At 34.4% G+C, this 17,507-nt stretch overlaps 1 protein-coding gene across 1 annotated transcript in view; it reads right to left on the bottom strand.

The window, feature by feature from the left end:
- Nucleotides 1-17,507, bottom strand: part of LOC131853045 (cationic amino acid transporter 3) — a 245,833-nt gene that overhangs the window by 76,707 nt on the left and 151,619 nt on the right. The window contains exon 8 of the mRNA XM_059203838.1: nucleotides 12,315-12,486. Within this exon, the coding sequence (XP_059059821.1) occupies nucleotides 12,315-12,486 (172 nt within the window). The remainder of the gene's footprint in view (nucleotides 1-12,314; nucleotides 12,487-17,507) is intronic.

Genomic DNA, 17,507 nt, shown 5'->3' with positions numbered 1-17,507 from the left:
AGACGACAAGACGAAGGTTTACGACCAATGTGTGTTGCCAGTGATGACTTACGCCACAGAGACGTGGGCCTCATGAACGAGCTCAGAGTCACTCAGAGGGCAATGGAGAGGGCTATGTTCGGAGTTTCTCTGCGAAATCGAATCAGAAATGAGGAGATCCGTAGAAGAACCAGAGTGACCGACGTAGCCAGAAGAATTGCGACTCTGAAGTGGCAATGGACAGGGCATATAGCACGTAGGACAGATGATCGTTGCGGCAGTCCTCGAGTGGCGACCGCGGACCGGAAGACGCAGCGTGGGTGACCTCCAACAAGGTGGACCGACGATCTGGTCAGGCATTGGATGCGAGCAGCGCAGGACTTTGGGGGAGGCCTTTGTTCATCAGTGGACGTCTTCCGGGTTGAGATGATTATGACGATGATGAATTATACCATGTTGTCGGTTGAGACGATGTATATTACAGATGATGATAGACTGACAAATGTGCATTAAAATTTTGATCTTATATACTAAATAACAATAGCAAAATGTAAGCTTAAATCTTTAAAAGTACGCAACGGATTTTGAAGCAGTTTTTTTAATAGATAGAGTGATTCAAGAGGAAGGTTTATATATATAATACATGTAGACCCGTGTGAAGCGTGGGAGAGTAGCTAGATTTTAATAAATACCACAGTTAGTATAATTAATTTATTTAGTATGTTATTGTATATAGTTTAAAATATATTAGTGTAAGAACGTCAATTGCCTCGAACCATAATTGGGTTTGCTATCGGTAACTCGACGTCTAACGTCGTTGAAATACAGCAGCCCGTTATATCAGTCCAGCGCTAAAAGCCTATTAATTTCAGCGCTTGATACAATGTCGTCATATTACAAATCTTATAAAGCAGCGTTATTTGACTACTATATGGGTGAGGTTGGCACACGCAATAATGTACTGATTTTAACAGGGACGGATCGAGAAGGCGCCCTGGGCTTAATCTACTAAGATGCCTACGTAATTATGTGAACTAAAAAAATACATCGACCAAAAACAAGCGACCAGCAATTCCCCGTTCCTTTCGATAGACGCGCACTCGTATGGCTTAATTGATCTCAGGGTTGCCAACCGTATGATAGGTTTTTAACATTCTAGATATTTAATTTATATTCTAAATATCGTTACAGTAGGGACTGGCGCCCCTTTGTATCCTCGGGGCCCTGGGTTGCAGCCCAAAAATCCCTTAGGTAGATCCGCCCCTGTATTTTAACCGATCGGAGTCAAGCCGAGCGGGCTTTTCCTAATTTAGTACGGACATGATGATCACCATAGAGTGACGGAATACGCTAACAGATCGTTTGGTAATACGATATTCCGGAATGAAATTTTGGTATTTGGTAATCGTATTACGGAGGCGAAACTCTGTGGTTGTACCTTCAGGGGCAATAGCATTACTGCCTGGTAATACATAGGTACAGCATCATTTCAATAGCGGTTTAATTTAATTATGCACAATATCTGATTATACTGGTTAACTGTTATTTTGCCCAAAATCACTTTTAGATCAGTTATTGTTAAATATAATGGGAACCTAAGTGGTAATTAAAGAAGTTGGCAAAACAATAACAAAAGTGAGCTTACGGTTCACCTGATGGTAAGTGGTAAGTTACCGCCGCCCATGAGCGCCCGTAACACCAGGAGATTTTTTTATACTACGAATTGCAAGTACGTTGGCCATTTAAAGGCATAAGTTCTTTTCTTGAAGGTTTCAATATCGTATCGGAAATATCATTGCTAGGAGGTGATTCCACAATGTGGTTGTGCATGGCAAAAAGTTCCTAGAAAACCGCGCTGTGGAGGACCGCCATTCATCCAGATGATCAGGACGGTATTTTAGTTTCTGGCGGGTGGTACGGTGGTGAAACTGAGCAGCTGGTATTAATCTTTTTATGTTTGTGTATATTATTGAAGACTAAATATTATATATGAAACCTCAGTGAAATCAGTAAGTTTAAATCGAAACAAAAATGTCTCACTTTAAGAGTTTGTATAGACTTTCTACAGGTCCATTTCGTTCAACCGAGCAACACACAAGTTTCTTGCTTATTCTTCTTGTGATGAGACAGCTTTCCAAACGAGTGGTAGATAAAACAAATTGTTATGACTATTCAAAAGTGCTTAAATTAAGTTTATTTGAATATATAAATGATTTTCTATCCGAAACTAGCGGATAATCCGAAATAATTTCATATCCGCATCTATATCCGTATCCGATATTGGAATATAATCATTCCTATATCCGAAACCTATCCGTATCCGATATTCCATATCCATAACAATAATAATAATAATAATAATAATAATCTCAGGACAATTCACACAGCGCCATCTAGACCCAAGTTAAGCTAGCTAAAGCTTGTGTTATGGGTCCTAGACAACTGATACAAATACATAGATAATTTTTTTTTTTCGTAAATACATACATATTATAGTACATAGAAAACACCCAGACCGATACAAACAATCATACTCATGAATACAAATGTTTGTGCCGTGCGAGGAATCGAACTCGCGACCATCGGTCGTAAAGCGGTGTGCGAGACCGCTAGACCACCGAGGTCGTCAAAACATCCTTCCATAACATCCTTGCAAATAACTTTCCACCCGCTGTCATAACATCAGCCAGTCCTGCTTGAATGCATACCGTTATAATACGAGCAAGTTGACAATTTTCCTGCTAAGTACCAAGTGGCGTGAAATTAACGCGAACCCCTATAAAATATCATTCCGAAGCGTAATTAAGTACTACTGCTTTAATTATAGTATCATTAAGAACGTTGTAGTCGTATAATAGTCAACGATGAACCCTCCATTTTGATTTGGTTTTATAGTTTGGTAAAAAATTAATACAAACGTCAGTTAAAGTTATTATATTACATACTAGCCGTGTGCAACAACCAGATAGTATGAGAAAACGTGCGTAAATGTAAAAATCTCGACAATCTGAGAATACCCGAGAAATTGACCTCGAAAATTCACGATTCTCGAGAAATTGAAAAGCTCGAGAAATCCTGAACCCTGGGACGGAGTAATAAATGAATACAAACGTCAATTAAAGTTATACTAGCGGTTTGCGACTTCGTCCGCGTGGTATTTTACTTTATTTTTCTAAAATAAAAGTAGCTTAAGTTACTCCTTATTATATCAGCTACCTGCTAATAAAAGTCTTGTCAAAATCGGTGCATCCATTTTAGAGATTAGCCGGAACAAACAGAAAGACAGATAGAAAATCTTATTTTAGTGTATTTACCGTATTCAAATGCATGTAGTAAAAAGTTACTCCTTATTACATCAGCTACCTGTCAATAAAAGTCTTGTCAAAATCGGTGCATCCATTTCAGAGATTAGCCGGAACAAACAGAAAGACAGACAGAAAATGTAAAAAATGTTATTTTAGTGTATTTACTGAATTCATATTGTGTAAAAAACTATTATTTCAATATTACAAACAGACACTCCAATTTTATTTTTATGTATAGATGATACATAAAAATAAAATTGGAGTGTATAGATGATATGTACATAAAAATAAAATTGGAGTGTCTGTTTGTAATATTGAAATTACCGTTTTTTTTTTAAATTTTAAATTGTTTGATTTTATATAATTTTATCAAACAATCTTATATTAGTTATTGCCTGAAATATTTACGTTTTTAAATATATCCAGTTAACAGTATATTGACTCAGGGACGGCGCGCTGAGTATGTACAGAGCACTTACGAAGAGAATAAAGCAACAGTTGTGTGTGCAGACTGAAGCTAATGGTAATTGGTTTTTATAATAATAAAAATAATCTCACGACAATTCACACAGCGCCATCTAGAACCAAGTTAAGCTAGCTAAAGCTTGTGTTATTGGTACTAGATAATTAATACAAATATATAGATATATTTGTATCGTAAATACATGCTACGTAGAAAACACCCAGACCGATACAAACAATCATACTCAAGAATACAAATGTTTGTGCCGAGCGAGGAATCGAACCCGCGACCATCGGTCGTAAAGCGGTTTTCTAGACCGTTAGACCACCAAGGTCGTCGTTGCCTATACACAAAAGGTCTAGGTGTGAATATATAATCGTAATAATAATAATCTCAGGACAATTCGCACAGCGCCATCTAAACCCAAGTTAAGCTAGCTAAAGCTTGTGTTATAACTAATACAATATATAGATTTGTTTTATCGTAAATACGTATATATTAATGTTATACGTAGAAAATACCCAGACCGATATAAACAATCATATTCATGAATACAAATGATTGTGCCGTGCGAGGAATCGAACCCGCGACCATCGGACGTAAAACGGCTAGACCACCGGGTTCGTCGAAAATAGAATATTTTGTATATCATCAACAGTTTGTAGGATAACAGTCGGTACAATATAGACTCGTAAAGTAAAAGACAGGAGAGAATGGGAATCTTTAGAGGAGGCCTATGTCTGAAGACAAGCTGTACCGTTTATTGATAACAATGTTAAATAAATATAAAAATAATAGTATAGCAATAAAGGTTTTTTAATATCTACGTCAGATAATGATAACAAAGTTCCGTGAATAAATCGAATTATACTGTCATTCGATAGCGTACCTGCTGTATTGCCTCGGAGTTCGCTCAGCGAAATGTGGGAAAGTCGAGTGTTACTCCCGCCACAATTGGAAAGTTGAATGAAGTCGCTAATCACCCTACGAGCCAGCGGTATCTCAGTGGTAATTCTCTATTGTTAGCAATAATGGAAAGTTCAATACTTAAATAATTTAATACTACTTGTGTGGACTGGTCTGCTCTAATCACTATGACTTATTTTCTCTTATTAATTGTTTAACCAGTTGTTGTATATTGAATGTTTTTTTCTATATTATTATTTCATTGAATTAGTGCTAATCGGTGGTTTGTATTCACACACTTAAACTTAAATTGTAAGTAAGAATAAATTATTTAAATGAGCAACACATAAATTTCTTGCTTGTTTTCCTGTGATGAGACAGCATTCTGAATGAGCGGTAGATTAAAAAAAAAACATTATGACTATTCAAAAGTGCATTTAAAATCGATCAAAAAAGATTACAAATGAATTGTAAAAACGTATAACATGACGTAAACGAATATACGAACAAAGCAAGTATAGTATGTAAAAAGAATTTCATTCGAAACAGAATAAAGTTAAAAGGTCAAACAAACAATAAAATATTGTCTAGGTTTCTAGAGCACTGCGGGCTATAAATATATTACGGTGTGAACGAGGTGTTAAACCCAACAATAACATTCAATTATCTTTTACAAAGGGGTACAGTCAAGTTGTTATGACAAGTGACTCAAAGGCGCTCTTAAGATTTACGTGGATGTTACACATCATTTGTGTAACAAGTTGAACATCATCATTGCCTTGCCTTTATCCCATTATTTGTGGTCGGCGCAGTATGTCATTCTCTTCCACTGCTCTCTATCGGTCATATCTGAGCATACTCTTCTTTTATTCATATCATCTTTCACACAATCCATCCATCTTTTCTTAGGGCGTCCCCTCCCTTTACATCCATCCACATTCATATTAATTGAACATGGCGCTAACAAAACTACTAAAGAATTTTGGTCTAGAAAATAACCCATAACACACTAATTAGTAGAATAGAATAGAATAGAAAATCAATTTATTCAAATAAACTTAATTTAAGCACTTTTGAATTGTCATAACAATATTTTTAATCTACCACTCATTCGGAAAGCTGTCTCATCACAAGAAGAACGAGCAAGAAACTTGTGTGTAGCTCTTTTAAATAATCCTTGTAAGTTCACATTTGACAAGTCAAAACGTGTGAATACAAACTACCAACCAGCACTAATTTATTAGTGTCAAATATGAGTACCCAAAATGATAAATCAGTCGTATTACGTTGTAGTAGTAAACAATAGATAGAAACACTTTTGTATAATAATAATAATGCTGATGGAGTGTTTTAGGAACGAGAGTCTACGACATAGGTTATTTATGTAGATTTCAGACCATAGAATAAACATATTGGATGTTGGTGCCATACAAACTGTTTTAGCCTGTCCTACAGGCAGTGTGGCTAAGGCAATTTGTTCGCTTGTGAGGTAACGGAGTAATTAGTTCTAGGGTACAATGGAACTGGTATGTACTTTTAAATTATACTTCCTAAAATATGGTCTAACGCAGTGACGCGCTGACTCATCCGTCATACTCGTGAACGAGTGCTGCTTGTAGGGACTGGTCTGCTCTTATCACTACGACTGATTTAATCTTATTGTGCTTTTATATTTGAGCCTAAATAAATTAGTGCTGGTTGGTCGTTTGTATTCACACGTTTCGACTTGTAAAATGTGAACTTACAAGGATTATTTAAAAGAGCAACATACAAATTTCCTGCTAATTCTTCTTGTTATGAGACAGCTTTCCTAATGAGGGGTAGATTTTTAAAAAAAGTTGATAATGCAAAAGTGCTTAAATTAAGTTTATTTGAATAAATGATTTTCTATTCTATACAAGTCCCTAAAATTTAAAAGGAATAAAATAATAAAATCAGATAATATTCGCACACTTTTGTTACTCGACACAAAACCGAAATATTCATTCCTCAAATGAACTAAATTTTAAGCGTTTTTGGTTTTACCATCACATTCCGAATGCAATTTCGACTGAAATGCCTGGGATAGTTCGACAGAATGGGCATGAAATTCGACTGGTGCTCTTTTCAACAAAGTTACAAAACTTTATACGTCCACGATTTTGTTTCAATACCAACTATTTAACGGATTAAAACCAAATGTTCAAATTTAAAAATATATTTTTCAATGATATTATTTATGTAATCTGTAAATTAATATATCGCTAACTATGGGCCCCATCAACAAGCTCAGAGTCACTCAGAGAGCAATGGAGAGGGCTATGCTCGGAGTTACTCTGCGTGATCGAATCAGAAATGAGGAGATCCGCAGAAGAACCAGAGTGACCGACATAGCCCGAAGAATTGCGACTTTGAAATGGGCAGGGCACATAGCTCGTAGGACAGATGGCCGTCGGGGCAGTAAAGTCCTCGAGTGGCAACCCCCGACCGGAAGACGCAGCGTCGGAAGGCCTCCAGCAAGGTGGACCGACTATCTGGTCAAGATTGCTGGAAGGCATTGGATGCAAGCAGCACAGGACCGATCGTCGTGAAGATCTTTGGGGGAGGCCTATGTCCAGCAGTGGACGTCTTCCGGGCTGCGATGATGATGATGATGTAAATTAATAAATACAACACTTCTTCAACAATACTACAATATCTTCCCTTATAATAACCACTCGTATAGCTCCATACAAATATGTTTATGATTTCATAAATTCTATAACAAAATTAAAGTACTTTCACTTTAATTTTGTTATAGAATTTATGGAATCATAAACATATTTGTATAGAGCTATGGGAGTGGCGTTATAAGGGAATATATTGTCAAAGCAGAGTTTTCAAACAGTGTTTTGAACCATGAAGTAACTTGTTCCGTCCATTTTGATGTGATACCTTAGGTACTGAAAATGTTAAATGTATACACATAGCCTCGGATGGAAGCTTTAGTGATATTAATACTGTAGAGGAAGATACAGCGGCTTAATTAATTTCTGACTACCGTCCATATTACGTAGACAAACTGTCTAAAATAATACCCATAGTAAAGATGTTTAGTTCTTGTAAACAAAACTAGATGGCACCACAGAGAAAAATAGTTATCGCTATCTTTTTGTTTTTGTTGTTTGCCTTATGTCTTTGTAGAAAAACATTAACATATACATTAACAACATTAACACAATAACGTCCGGTGAAGCTGTAAAGGCCAGCTACGGCCAACAGCATTAAAGTAGTCCGAAAAAAAAAACTAACATGTCCCTCCGATTGATCCCGCGTCCAATTTAAACGTGGATCGATTTACGACGGCCTGATCCGAGGTTCGAACCTCTAGCGGTGCCCTCAGATAAAGTCGTATCCCTCAGGCAGGAGATGAACTTCAGCCGTTTCATAAGTCCTTCCGCGGGTTTGGAGTGCCATTTGAACTCGCCTCTTATCGTCCGGTGAAGATGTAAAGGCCAGCTGCGGCCAACAGCATTAGAGTAGTCCGAAAAAAAAACATTAAATTGAGTTTTTTCAACAGTATGTGTGAGATTTCATTTTAACCAAATTAGAGCAGTACTGATACAAACAATACCCTAAAAAGTATCTACGAGTTAGGTAGATATAAATTAATGTAAATAACATTATCTACTAACAAATAATTTCGTATATATTTATCGTATACTATGTTTGTGCTGAATTTAAGAATAGAAAATCATTTATTCAAATAAAGTTACATTGAAGCACTTTTGAATAGTCATAACATTTTTTTAAATCTACCGCTTATTCGGAAAGCTGTCTCATCACAAGAAGAATAAGCAAGAAACTTGTGTGTTGCTCTTTTAAACAATCCTTGTAAGTTCACATTTTACAAGTCGAAACGTGTGAATACAAACTACCAACCAGCACTAATTTATTTAGGCTCAAATATAAAAACACAATAAGATTAAATTATATAATTAACCTCTCTTAGAATTCTAAGAGAACTTAGACTTTCGAAACGTACAACTGTACGTTTCTAAAGTTAGCACAAGTTAATGAATTAGCAATCGTCTGTGTTCTGAGGAATTGTTCGACATGATGCCTACGGCCACCTTTCACCATCGCACCGCTCGCCATCGACAGGGAATTCATTCCCACATATTAAGGTTTCTTAAGGGTCGGCAACGCGCACGTGACACCCCTGGTGCTTCAGGCGTCCATAGGCTACGGTAACCATTTACCATCAGATGGGCCGTATGCTTGTTTGCCACCATAGTAGTATAAAAAAAAAAAAAAAAGTATACTCCACAGGAAGATATGCTTTATTAAAAAATATCTAGTAAGATCGAAAAAAAAAATTAGAATAGGAACCAGACTTTTTATTTGTAAATAATAACTCCGTAACTGGCAGTACTGAAACGGAAACTAAAGTGAATGTAATCTTGGACGATATTCCGTAAACTTAAAACCTCTAACGATAACATCCAAGAGAGTTTAGACACAATGTGGGGCCCACGCTTTTACTTACTTTTAAGCACTTTTGGGATAAAATTTTTTAAGTTTTAAGTTAAGTGCTAATTTTTAAGACTAAAGTATATGTGTGAAAGTTAGTACATTATGTAAAAGATAATATGCCAAGAGAGAGTATATGGGGAAAATAGTTCAAGCAAAAATTAATGGAAAAGAAAGAAATATTACTCTTTGTATATTATATTTTACATCATGTATTAAACATGATGTAAAATATAATATCCTAAGAGACAGAGAGATAGCATGCAGAAATAAAAAAAAACAAAATTGAATGAAAAAGAAAAAAATATTACTCTTAGGATATTATCTTTTACACCATGTTTAATACATGATGTAAAAGATAATATGCTAAGAGACAGAGAGATAGCATGCAGAAACAAGGAAAAACAAAATTGAATGAAAAAGAAAAAAAATATTACTCTTTGCATTTTATACATCATGTTTAATACATGATGTAAAAGAGAATATCCCAAGATATAGAGTGAGAGAGAGCTTAGAGAAAAAAGAAGAAACAAAAATGAATGCAAAAGAAAAAAATATTACTATTGGCACATTATCATTTACATCATGTATTAAACATAATGTAAAAGATAATAACCTAAGAGACAGAGAGAGAGCATGCAGAAATAAGGAGAAACAAAAATGAATGGAAAAGAAAAAAATATTACTCTTTGCATATTATCTTTTACATCATGTTTAATACATGTATACATATATATTAAACATGATGTAAAATAATATTTTTTAATATATATTTTTGCACGTTGAATACTGTAGAACATATTGTAGAAACCAAATAGTCTAAATATGCGAACAATGAGTTTTCCGTTCGGTTTAAATGCTTCCCACTCTGAAATTTGTTATAGAATTTAGAACTAGCCGTGTAGATGTCCAGCGTACTGTCGATAGTGATAAATTGAAATCTAAAGTGAATTTATTGGAGAAACTAATGATTTAATGATGGTTGATACATTTGAAAGGATAAGAATGTAGATATTGTAGCACAAATAAATCATTTCATAACATAAAAAAGTCGCTGTCACTGTCTGTCCACATGTATGCTTAAATCTTTAAAACTACGCAACGGATTTTGAAGCGGTTATTTAATTACACAGAGTGATTCTAAAGGGAGGTAATATATATATATAATACATGTACACCCGTGCGAAGTGGGGCGAGTCGCTAGTAAATAAAAATAATTCTTCTTAAGTGAATTTGTATATTGAACTGGATTTTAATATAAAAATGATGTTCATAAGGGGCTAAAATGTCCTATGTATGTATGTATATGAATAATATATTTTATAATTTGAAAAATAAATCTTCAATAGTAACAATTTCTTCGTTAAACAATCTTAAGATGTATTACAGTATTGTAAGGTCATATTACATTTCTACCTAAGTCTAGAAAGTGCTTGATCTTGTTCTCTAATAATAGCATTTTATAAATGTATTAAATCTCAGAATGGATACAAGAGCTGATAGCTCTACGTGTACACATTCTCGGAGCGACTGAAAGCTACAATTGCTGTATTATCAACTTTACGGGATTTTTTAAATATATCACTTTATCTACACTAATAGATGTTTAATTTCGCTCTATAATTGTAGTCCTGTAAAATTTTAAATTTTAAATTTGATATGAAATTTTATACACCTTTGTTACCCAATATACGCTTTCAATGCGTCTGGGAGGATGATAGAGCCAACAAAACTGTCTGGCAATTTAGTAAACATAGTTTAATAGTTCTCTGATTAATATATATAAATTTCAGCTTTCTTGAAATAACGGACGTTTATTCATAAAATAATATAATTTAGGGGAGTCCGGCGGGGGGTTGGAACCTTATGAGCAGTTCAAGTTATAGTACTGTTACGAGCTATATGTGAAAAAAATTTAGTTTCATAAATTAACAAATTTGATATGAAATTGTGTACACCGTTGTTACCCAATATACGCTTTCAATACGTCCGGCAGGATGTTAGAACCAACAAAATTGTCTGGCTATTTAGTAAACATAGTTTAATAGTTTTCTGAATAATGTATACAAATTTCAGCTTTATTAAAGTAACGTAAGTTTACTCATAAAATAATATAGTTTAGGGGAGTCCGCCGGGGGGTCGGAACCGTACTGTCTGGCAATGAGCAGCGCAAGTTATAATACTGCTACGAACAATATATGAAAAAATTAATGCAATAAATGAAATAGGAAAATTTTTACACCTTTGTTACCTGTTACTTGCATAAGAAACCACGATCCAGGTTTCATGTTTGGGGATCGTTCTTACCTTTGTTGGGGACACACATACAAGAATTTTCACATTTACTAATAAGACTTATGTCTGGCCGTCGTGGGCCTTTGCTCTAAACTATATAATCGTACTTTCTCTCTGCTACACTCGGCAGTATGTTGAATTTTTTATAGGTATTATCCGTAAAAAATTCAGCTCAACACAGCCGGCACTAAAGATTTTAGCGTCATCGATCCCCGTCCGAAAGTAGAAGCATCAAATAATGTCCATTAAAAAATGCACAGTTTTGAATTTTAATCGAAAATATTGACTAATACTTTGAATATTATGCATTTTTATTAAACAACTAGCTACTCGCCCCGGGTGTACACATATCATACATATAAACATTCCTCTTAAATCACTCGTATCTAAATTTAAAAAATAACCGCTTCAAAATCCGTTTCGTAGTTTTAAAGATTTAAAGCATACATAGGGACTGATAGCGGCAGCGACTTTGTTTTATACTAAAAATTTTTTTTTTTAAGTTTTTTTTTTAAATTTATTTTTTTATTTACAATCGATTTTATACATAATTGACAGATGTCTAACTATGATGACAGCCCTAATCAAGAAAGATAAAATATTGGAATATATAATAAAAAAAAAAAAAAAACATAAACTGAAATAGATACGAACAGCATTATGAAACTGGCAAATCATCAATTCATCACACAAGCTGATCTGACATATCTACATAGTTATAAAACACAATAAATTTAACAATTGGACACAATCCTTATTCTGCAGAATTATAGTGGGTACATAATAAATTAAGCATACAGCAGTATGTATTTATTGCTCCGAATAAGCCTCGGTTTTTTAGTGTTCATAATATGATAATAAATAAATTCACTTACCAATTAATGTTAGCATCATTGAACTGCTGACATAAGCAAGAAGAATAATTCCAAGACTGAGAACAATGGCCAACGGGATGGACCTCTTCGGATTGTTAGCTTCTTCACCAGTTGTTGCAATGATATCAAAGCCGATGAATGCGTAGAAGCAAGTTGCAGCTCCGCTGAACACCTGAAAAGAGTACTTACTTCACTATTTTGTATCAACAATAAGAACAATCTATGAGTTTGAAAGTTGCATCAGTTATAGACAAGTTGCGAGGTAATAGATTGAGCTGGTATGGACATGTTATGCGGAGGAACGAGGGTCATGTCTTATGGAAAGTGTATAATATGAACGTGGATGGATAGAAACGAAGGGGACGCGCTAAAAAAATGGATGAATTGTGTGACAGATGACTCAGACTTGACGGCCAATAGAGATCAGTGGAAGAGAATGATATACTGCGCCGATCACAGCTAATGGGATAAAGGCAAGGCAATGATGTATAAGAGCGAAAAATGAAAATAAAAGAGGAAACGCAAGGTTGAGAGTTACATTTTTAGATGCAGATTTTTCGTCTCATCTCGACATCATTCCGAATTGACGGTAGATTTGACATATCGTAAGAGTCTGTAATAGACCTACATGAATATATTTTAGTTGATTTTTAAACTCAATGACATTAGTATTTTTATATATAATATAAAAGGACCCGTTTACCAATGCTTTATTCGCACGGAATTCGTTATATCTCATTTTAGAGGAAATTTAGGGAAAACGACTTTGTGGATTAAATCACAGGAAGCATTTCAAAGTATCAAGAAAAAACAGATCAGATGGTCTAGATACATATGCGATTCAGTTAGAACAAGTCTCGTTCTCGTCTCGTTAGATGCAGAGCCGACTAATATTTTGTATAAAGCAGAGAATAATAAATAAATGTCAAGAGGAGTCAGCATGCAGAAGATTACATGTCTTTGGTAAGAGGTATACGAGTAAGTACTTGATCACACTCATGCAATTTTGTACGCGGATTGACATGAGGGAATAAAAGTAATTTTCTTTCACTGCACCCGTTTTTATAGACTATTTTATGCAGTTTAGATTATTCTACTTGTGTGTTTGTTACTTATTGCATAGAGCTTAACTTTGAGCTCCTTCCTATAGACATAAAGATTACCTTCGCGCCTTGTTTTTTGATGCAATCCCTATTTGACGTATTTTCTTTACTTTAAGAAGCTACCTAATCTTATTATTAATTAATATTATAAACGCTAAAGTTTAAGATTACAAACGGATATTTGTTACTCTTTTACGCAAAAACTACTGAACAGATTTTAACGAAACTTTACAGTAATATAGCTTATACATACATCAGAATTGTAAATAGGCTACAATATTCACTCGAGGCACAGCTAGTTTGCAATAATATAGGCAGGTACATATTGTTACATGCTTCATTACATCAACATTTATTTGAAAAGAATACGAGCTGAGTTGTCAGTTCTTCTCATCTCTAAATCATTCCGTACTGACGGTAGATTTGATATTTCATAAAGGTCTGTAATAGATCTACGTGAATAAAGATATTTTTAATTTGAATTCAGCTTTTTACACTTCGCATTACATTACTGAAGTTTCAGTAGAGATCACCATTTTTTCAACTAATGCATATAGTTTCTGTTACCCAGGGATATTGTAGCAATCTTGAAATCTGTCCAGTAGTTACTAAGATTTTTTTTTTTATTTCTTTTTAAATTTAGGGACTTTTGTACCATCTAAGTACATGTCAGTCCCATTGTACCCTAAAACCAATCACTCCATTACCTCACCAGTGAACAAATTGCCTTAGCGGCACCGCCCGAAGGATCGGTTAAAACAGTTTGTATGGCACCAACATCTAATATATTTATTTCATCGTCTGACGTTATTCCATGTCGTAGACTCTCGTTCCTGACACACTCCATCAGCAAATGATATACATCCTCTATAGTACCACATTCTAAGATTATATATTAAAGTTTTTCAGTATTTCAGCTAACGGTATAGAATTTCCCACTATAATCACTGATGTACCGCACCATATCATAAGAGTCAGTAGACCTACATGAATAAAGATATTTTGAATTTGAAAAAACTATTTAATAATTATGTATACCTATTTTTTGGTGATAATTATGAGTCCGTTATTAAATATTCACAGCAAACCGCCGCCGACGTAGTAGCCGGATATTCAATTTCAGCCGCGGCGGGATCTCCTCGCGACTAAACGTATTAAACTCGTTAAACAGATTGAATCAGTAACGATTCCTTTAACCAAAAAATTGTTTCAAATCATCATTTCATAGTATAAAACAAAGTGGCTGTCGCTGTCTGTCTGGCTGTCGCTGTCTGTCCGTCCATATGTGTCCAATCTTTAAAACTATGCAACGGATTTTGAAACGGTTTTTTTAATAGATAAAGTGATTTTGAAGGAAAGTTTGTATGAATAATACATGTACGGGGTATACAATGTATTTTTCTAAAAAAAAAGTAGCCCCTGTTACTCGTTATTACATCAGCTACCTGCCAAAAAAAGTCCCGTTAAAATCGGTCCAGCCATTTCAGAGATTAGCCGGAACAAAAAGACCGACACATAGACAGACAAAAATTGAAAAAAAGTGTTTTTTGGTATATGTACCGTATTTACATTCATATGCATGTAGTAAAAAACGGTTTTTCAATATTACAAAAATTAACATAATTCCCAAAATAATAATAAAGAGGATTCAGAGTAGAAGAAGGAACAAGAAGAAAAGGTAAGAAGGGTAGAAGTAGTCTAGTAGACTCAGAGTAGAAGAAGTGACAAGAAGAAAAGATAACAAGGGTAGTTACCGCCGGAGGCAACACTCCACCAAAGATTCTATAGTATAACGAGCTACAGATCTCATTATCTCTCTTCATAGTACATTTTTTTATTTTATTTTAAGTTATTTTTTTCTCATTCTTCCAATATGTAGTATATATGTATGTATATATGTAGGTTTACATATTTATCCCTAATGTAAGTATGTATATCTAGTAGTATAATAAATAGTGTCTTATGTGTGCCACCTACCCTATTCTACATATGTACATAAGTCCTCTCTTCTAGGTTGTCAGTAAGAGATTGCATGTAGCGATAAGACCGCCTTTTGTTATTATTTTACTATTTACTGTATTTTCTTATTATTTTATGTGTACACAATAAAGAGTTTTATTATTATTATTTTTTTTCTTGTTTTCCTTTTTTTTCTCTTTTTTTATGGATTTAAAAGAAGGTAATACTCACCTACACGGGCCTTAGCCAAGTGTGGGAGAGGTTGTGCTGGGTTTTTTCTCAGCTTTTGCTGGTTTCCTCCACACTTACGGGCCGAAACCAAGTAAGTGCAGAGTGTGTATATGTGTCTGCGCATGTATGTATGCGTGAGTGTGTGTGTACTTATTGTGTGCGTGGTGTGGCTGGTGTTATATCATTATTATTATTATTATATATATATATATATATATATATATATATCTCCCTTTTTACGGGGGTAATAGATTCAAACACGCGGGCCTTAGCCAAGCATGGATGAGTTATGTGATGAAGATAGAAATTTTCTGACTATTCGGCATGTGTTTAGTATGACGGCTTTTTGTAATAGGTCTATTGTAGAGGAGGGGATATGCAACGTGTCTAGGTGTTTTTTTTTATTTTTATTATTCAAATTCAAATTCAAATTCAAAAATCATTTATTCATGTAGGACATTTTAGCCGCTTATGAACGTCAAATTTTTACATTATAATTTTATTTTTTTCCCTACCGTCCAGTTCGGTATATAGATCCAATTGAGAAGAACTGGCAAGAAACTCAATTGAATTACTTTTTTTTTAAAGCCAGTTTATTTACAATGTATATTTATATAGGTGTCTATGTCTAACATTAAATGAAAATTCAGTGCATGAACAACTATTGCCATGCACACTCGTCATTCAAGTAATCGTTTAGTGAGTAATAGGCTTTGCTCAGTAAATATGATTTAACAGATGTTTTGAATTTATTTAAGGGTAATTCCAACATATCCTTTGGTATCTTATTGTAAATTTTTATACCTATTCCCATAAAAGACCTATTAACTTTTTCTAAACGATACTTGGGGACAGCAAGTTTGTCTTTAAATCTTGTATTAATATTATGAATATTGCTGTTTTTTGGAAATAAGTCAAGATTTTTATGAACATATAGGATATTTGAATATATAAATTGAGAAGCAACGGTGAGAATATTTGCCTCTTTGAATTTCTCTCTTAATGAGTCACGACTCTTCATACAGTAGATCGCTCGAACGGCACGTTTTTGTAATATGAATATATTTTTAATATCTGCCGCTTTTCCCCATAGTAATATTCCATAAGAGAGTAAACTATGAAAATAACTAAAATAGACTAATCTAGCAGTATCAGTATCAGTGTACTGTCTAACCTTACGCACGGCAAAAGCTGCTGAACTTAGTTTCGCTGCAAGGCTTTGAATTTGTGCACCCCATTGTGTTTTATTATCTAGTGTGATTCCTAGAAAGACAGTAGATTCTATAAATTCCAGAGATTCGTCATTTAATTTAATATTGCAATTAGTATTAAAACTTTTAGACAGAGAGAAATTAACACATTTTGTTTTTTTAGCGTTTAACATAAGATTGTTAGTTGTAAACCAGTGCAGGAGACGCCGCAAAGCACTATTTACATCGTCATAATTATTAGTCATTCTATTAACTTTAAAAATCAATGAAGTATCGTCTGCAAATAATACTATGCCGCATCTATCCTGCATGGCATATGGGAGATCATTAATGTAAACTAGGAATAAAAATGGACCGAGAATAGATCCTTGAGGTACACCCATTTGCACAAGTGACCCGTCAGACGTAGCGTTGCTAACCTTCACTTTCTGTATTCTATCAAATAGATAAGATTTTATTAAATTTAAAGCATTGTCTTTGACGCCATAAAAGGCAAGTTTTTTTAGCAATGTATTATGATCAACGCAATCAAAAGCCTTAGAAAGGTCACAAAAAACACCTATCGCATCCATTTTAGTTTCCCATGCAGCAAATACGTGTCTAAGCAACTCTGCACCTGCGTCTGTAGTTGAACGACCTTTGGAAAAACCGAATTGACTATTGTGGATTAAATTATTTAAATTGAAATA

The sequence above is a fragment of the Achroia grisella genome, unplaced genomic scaffold (assembly GCF_030625045.1).
Source record: "Achroia grisella isolate CSIRO2021 unplaced genomic scaffold, CSIRO_AGI_Agris_v1 utg874, whole genome shotgun sequence".
NCBI classification, from domain to species: Eukaryota; Metazoa; Arthropoda; class Insecta; order Lepidoptera; family Pyralidae; genus Achroia; species Achroia grisella.
This window is presented reverse-complemented; position numbering and strand designations above follow the sequence as displayed.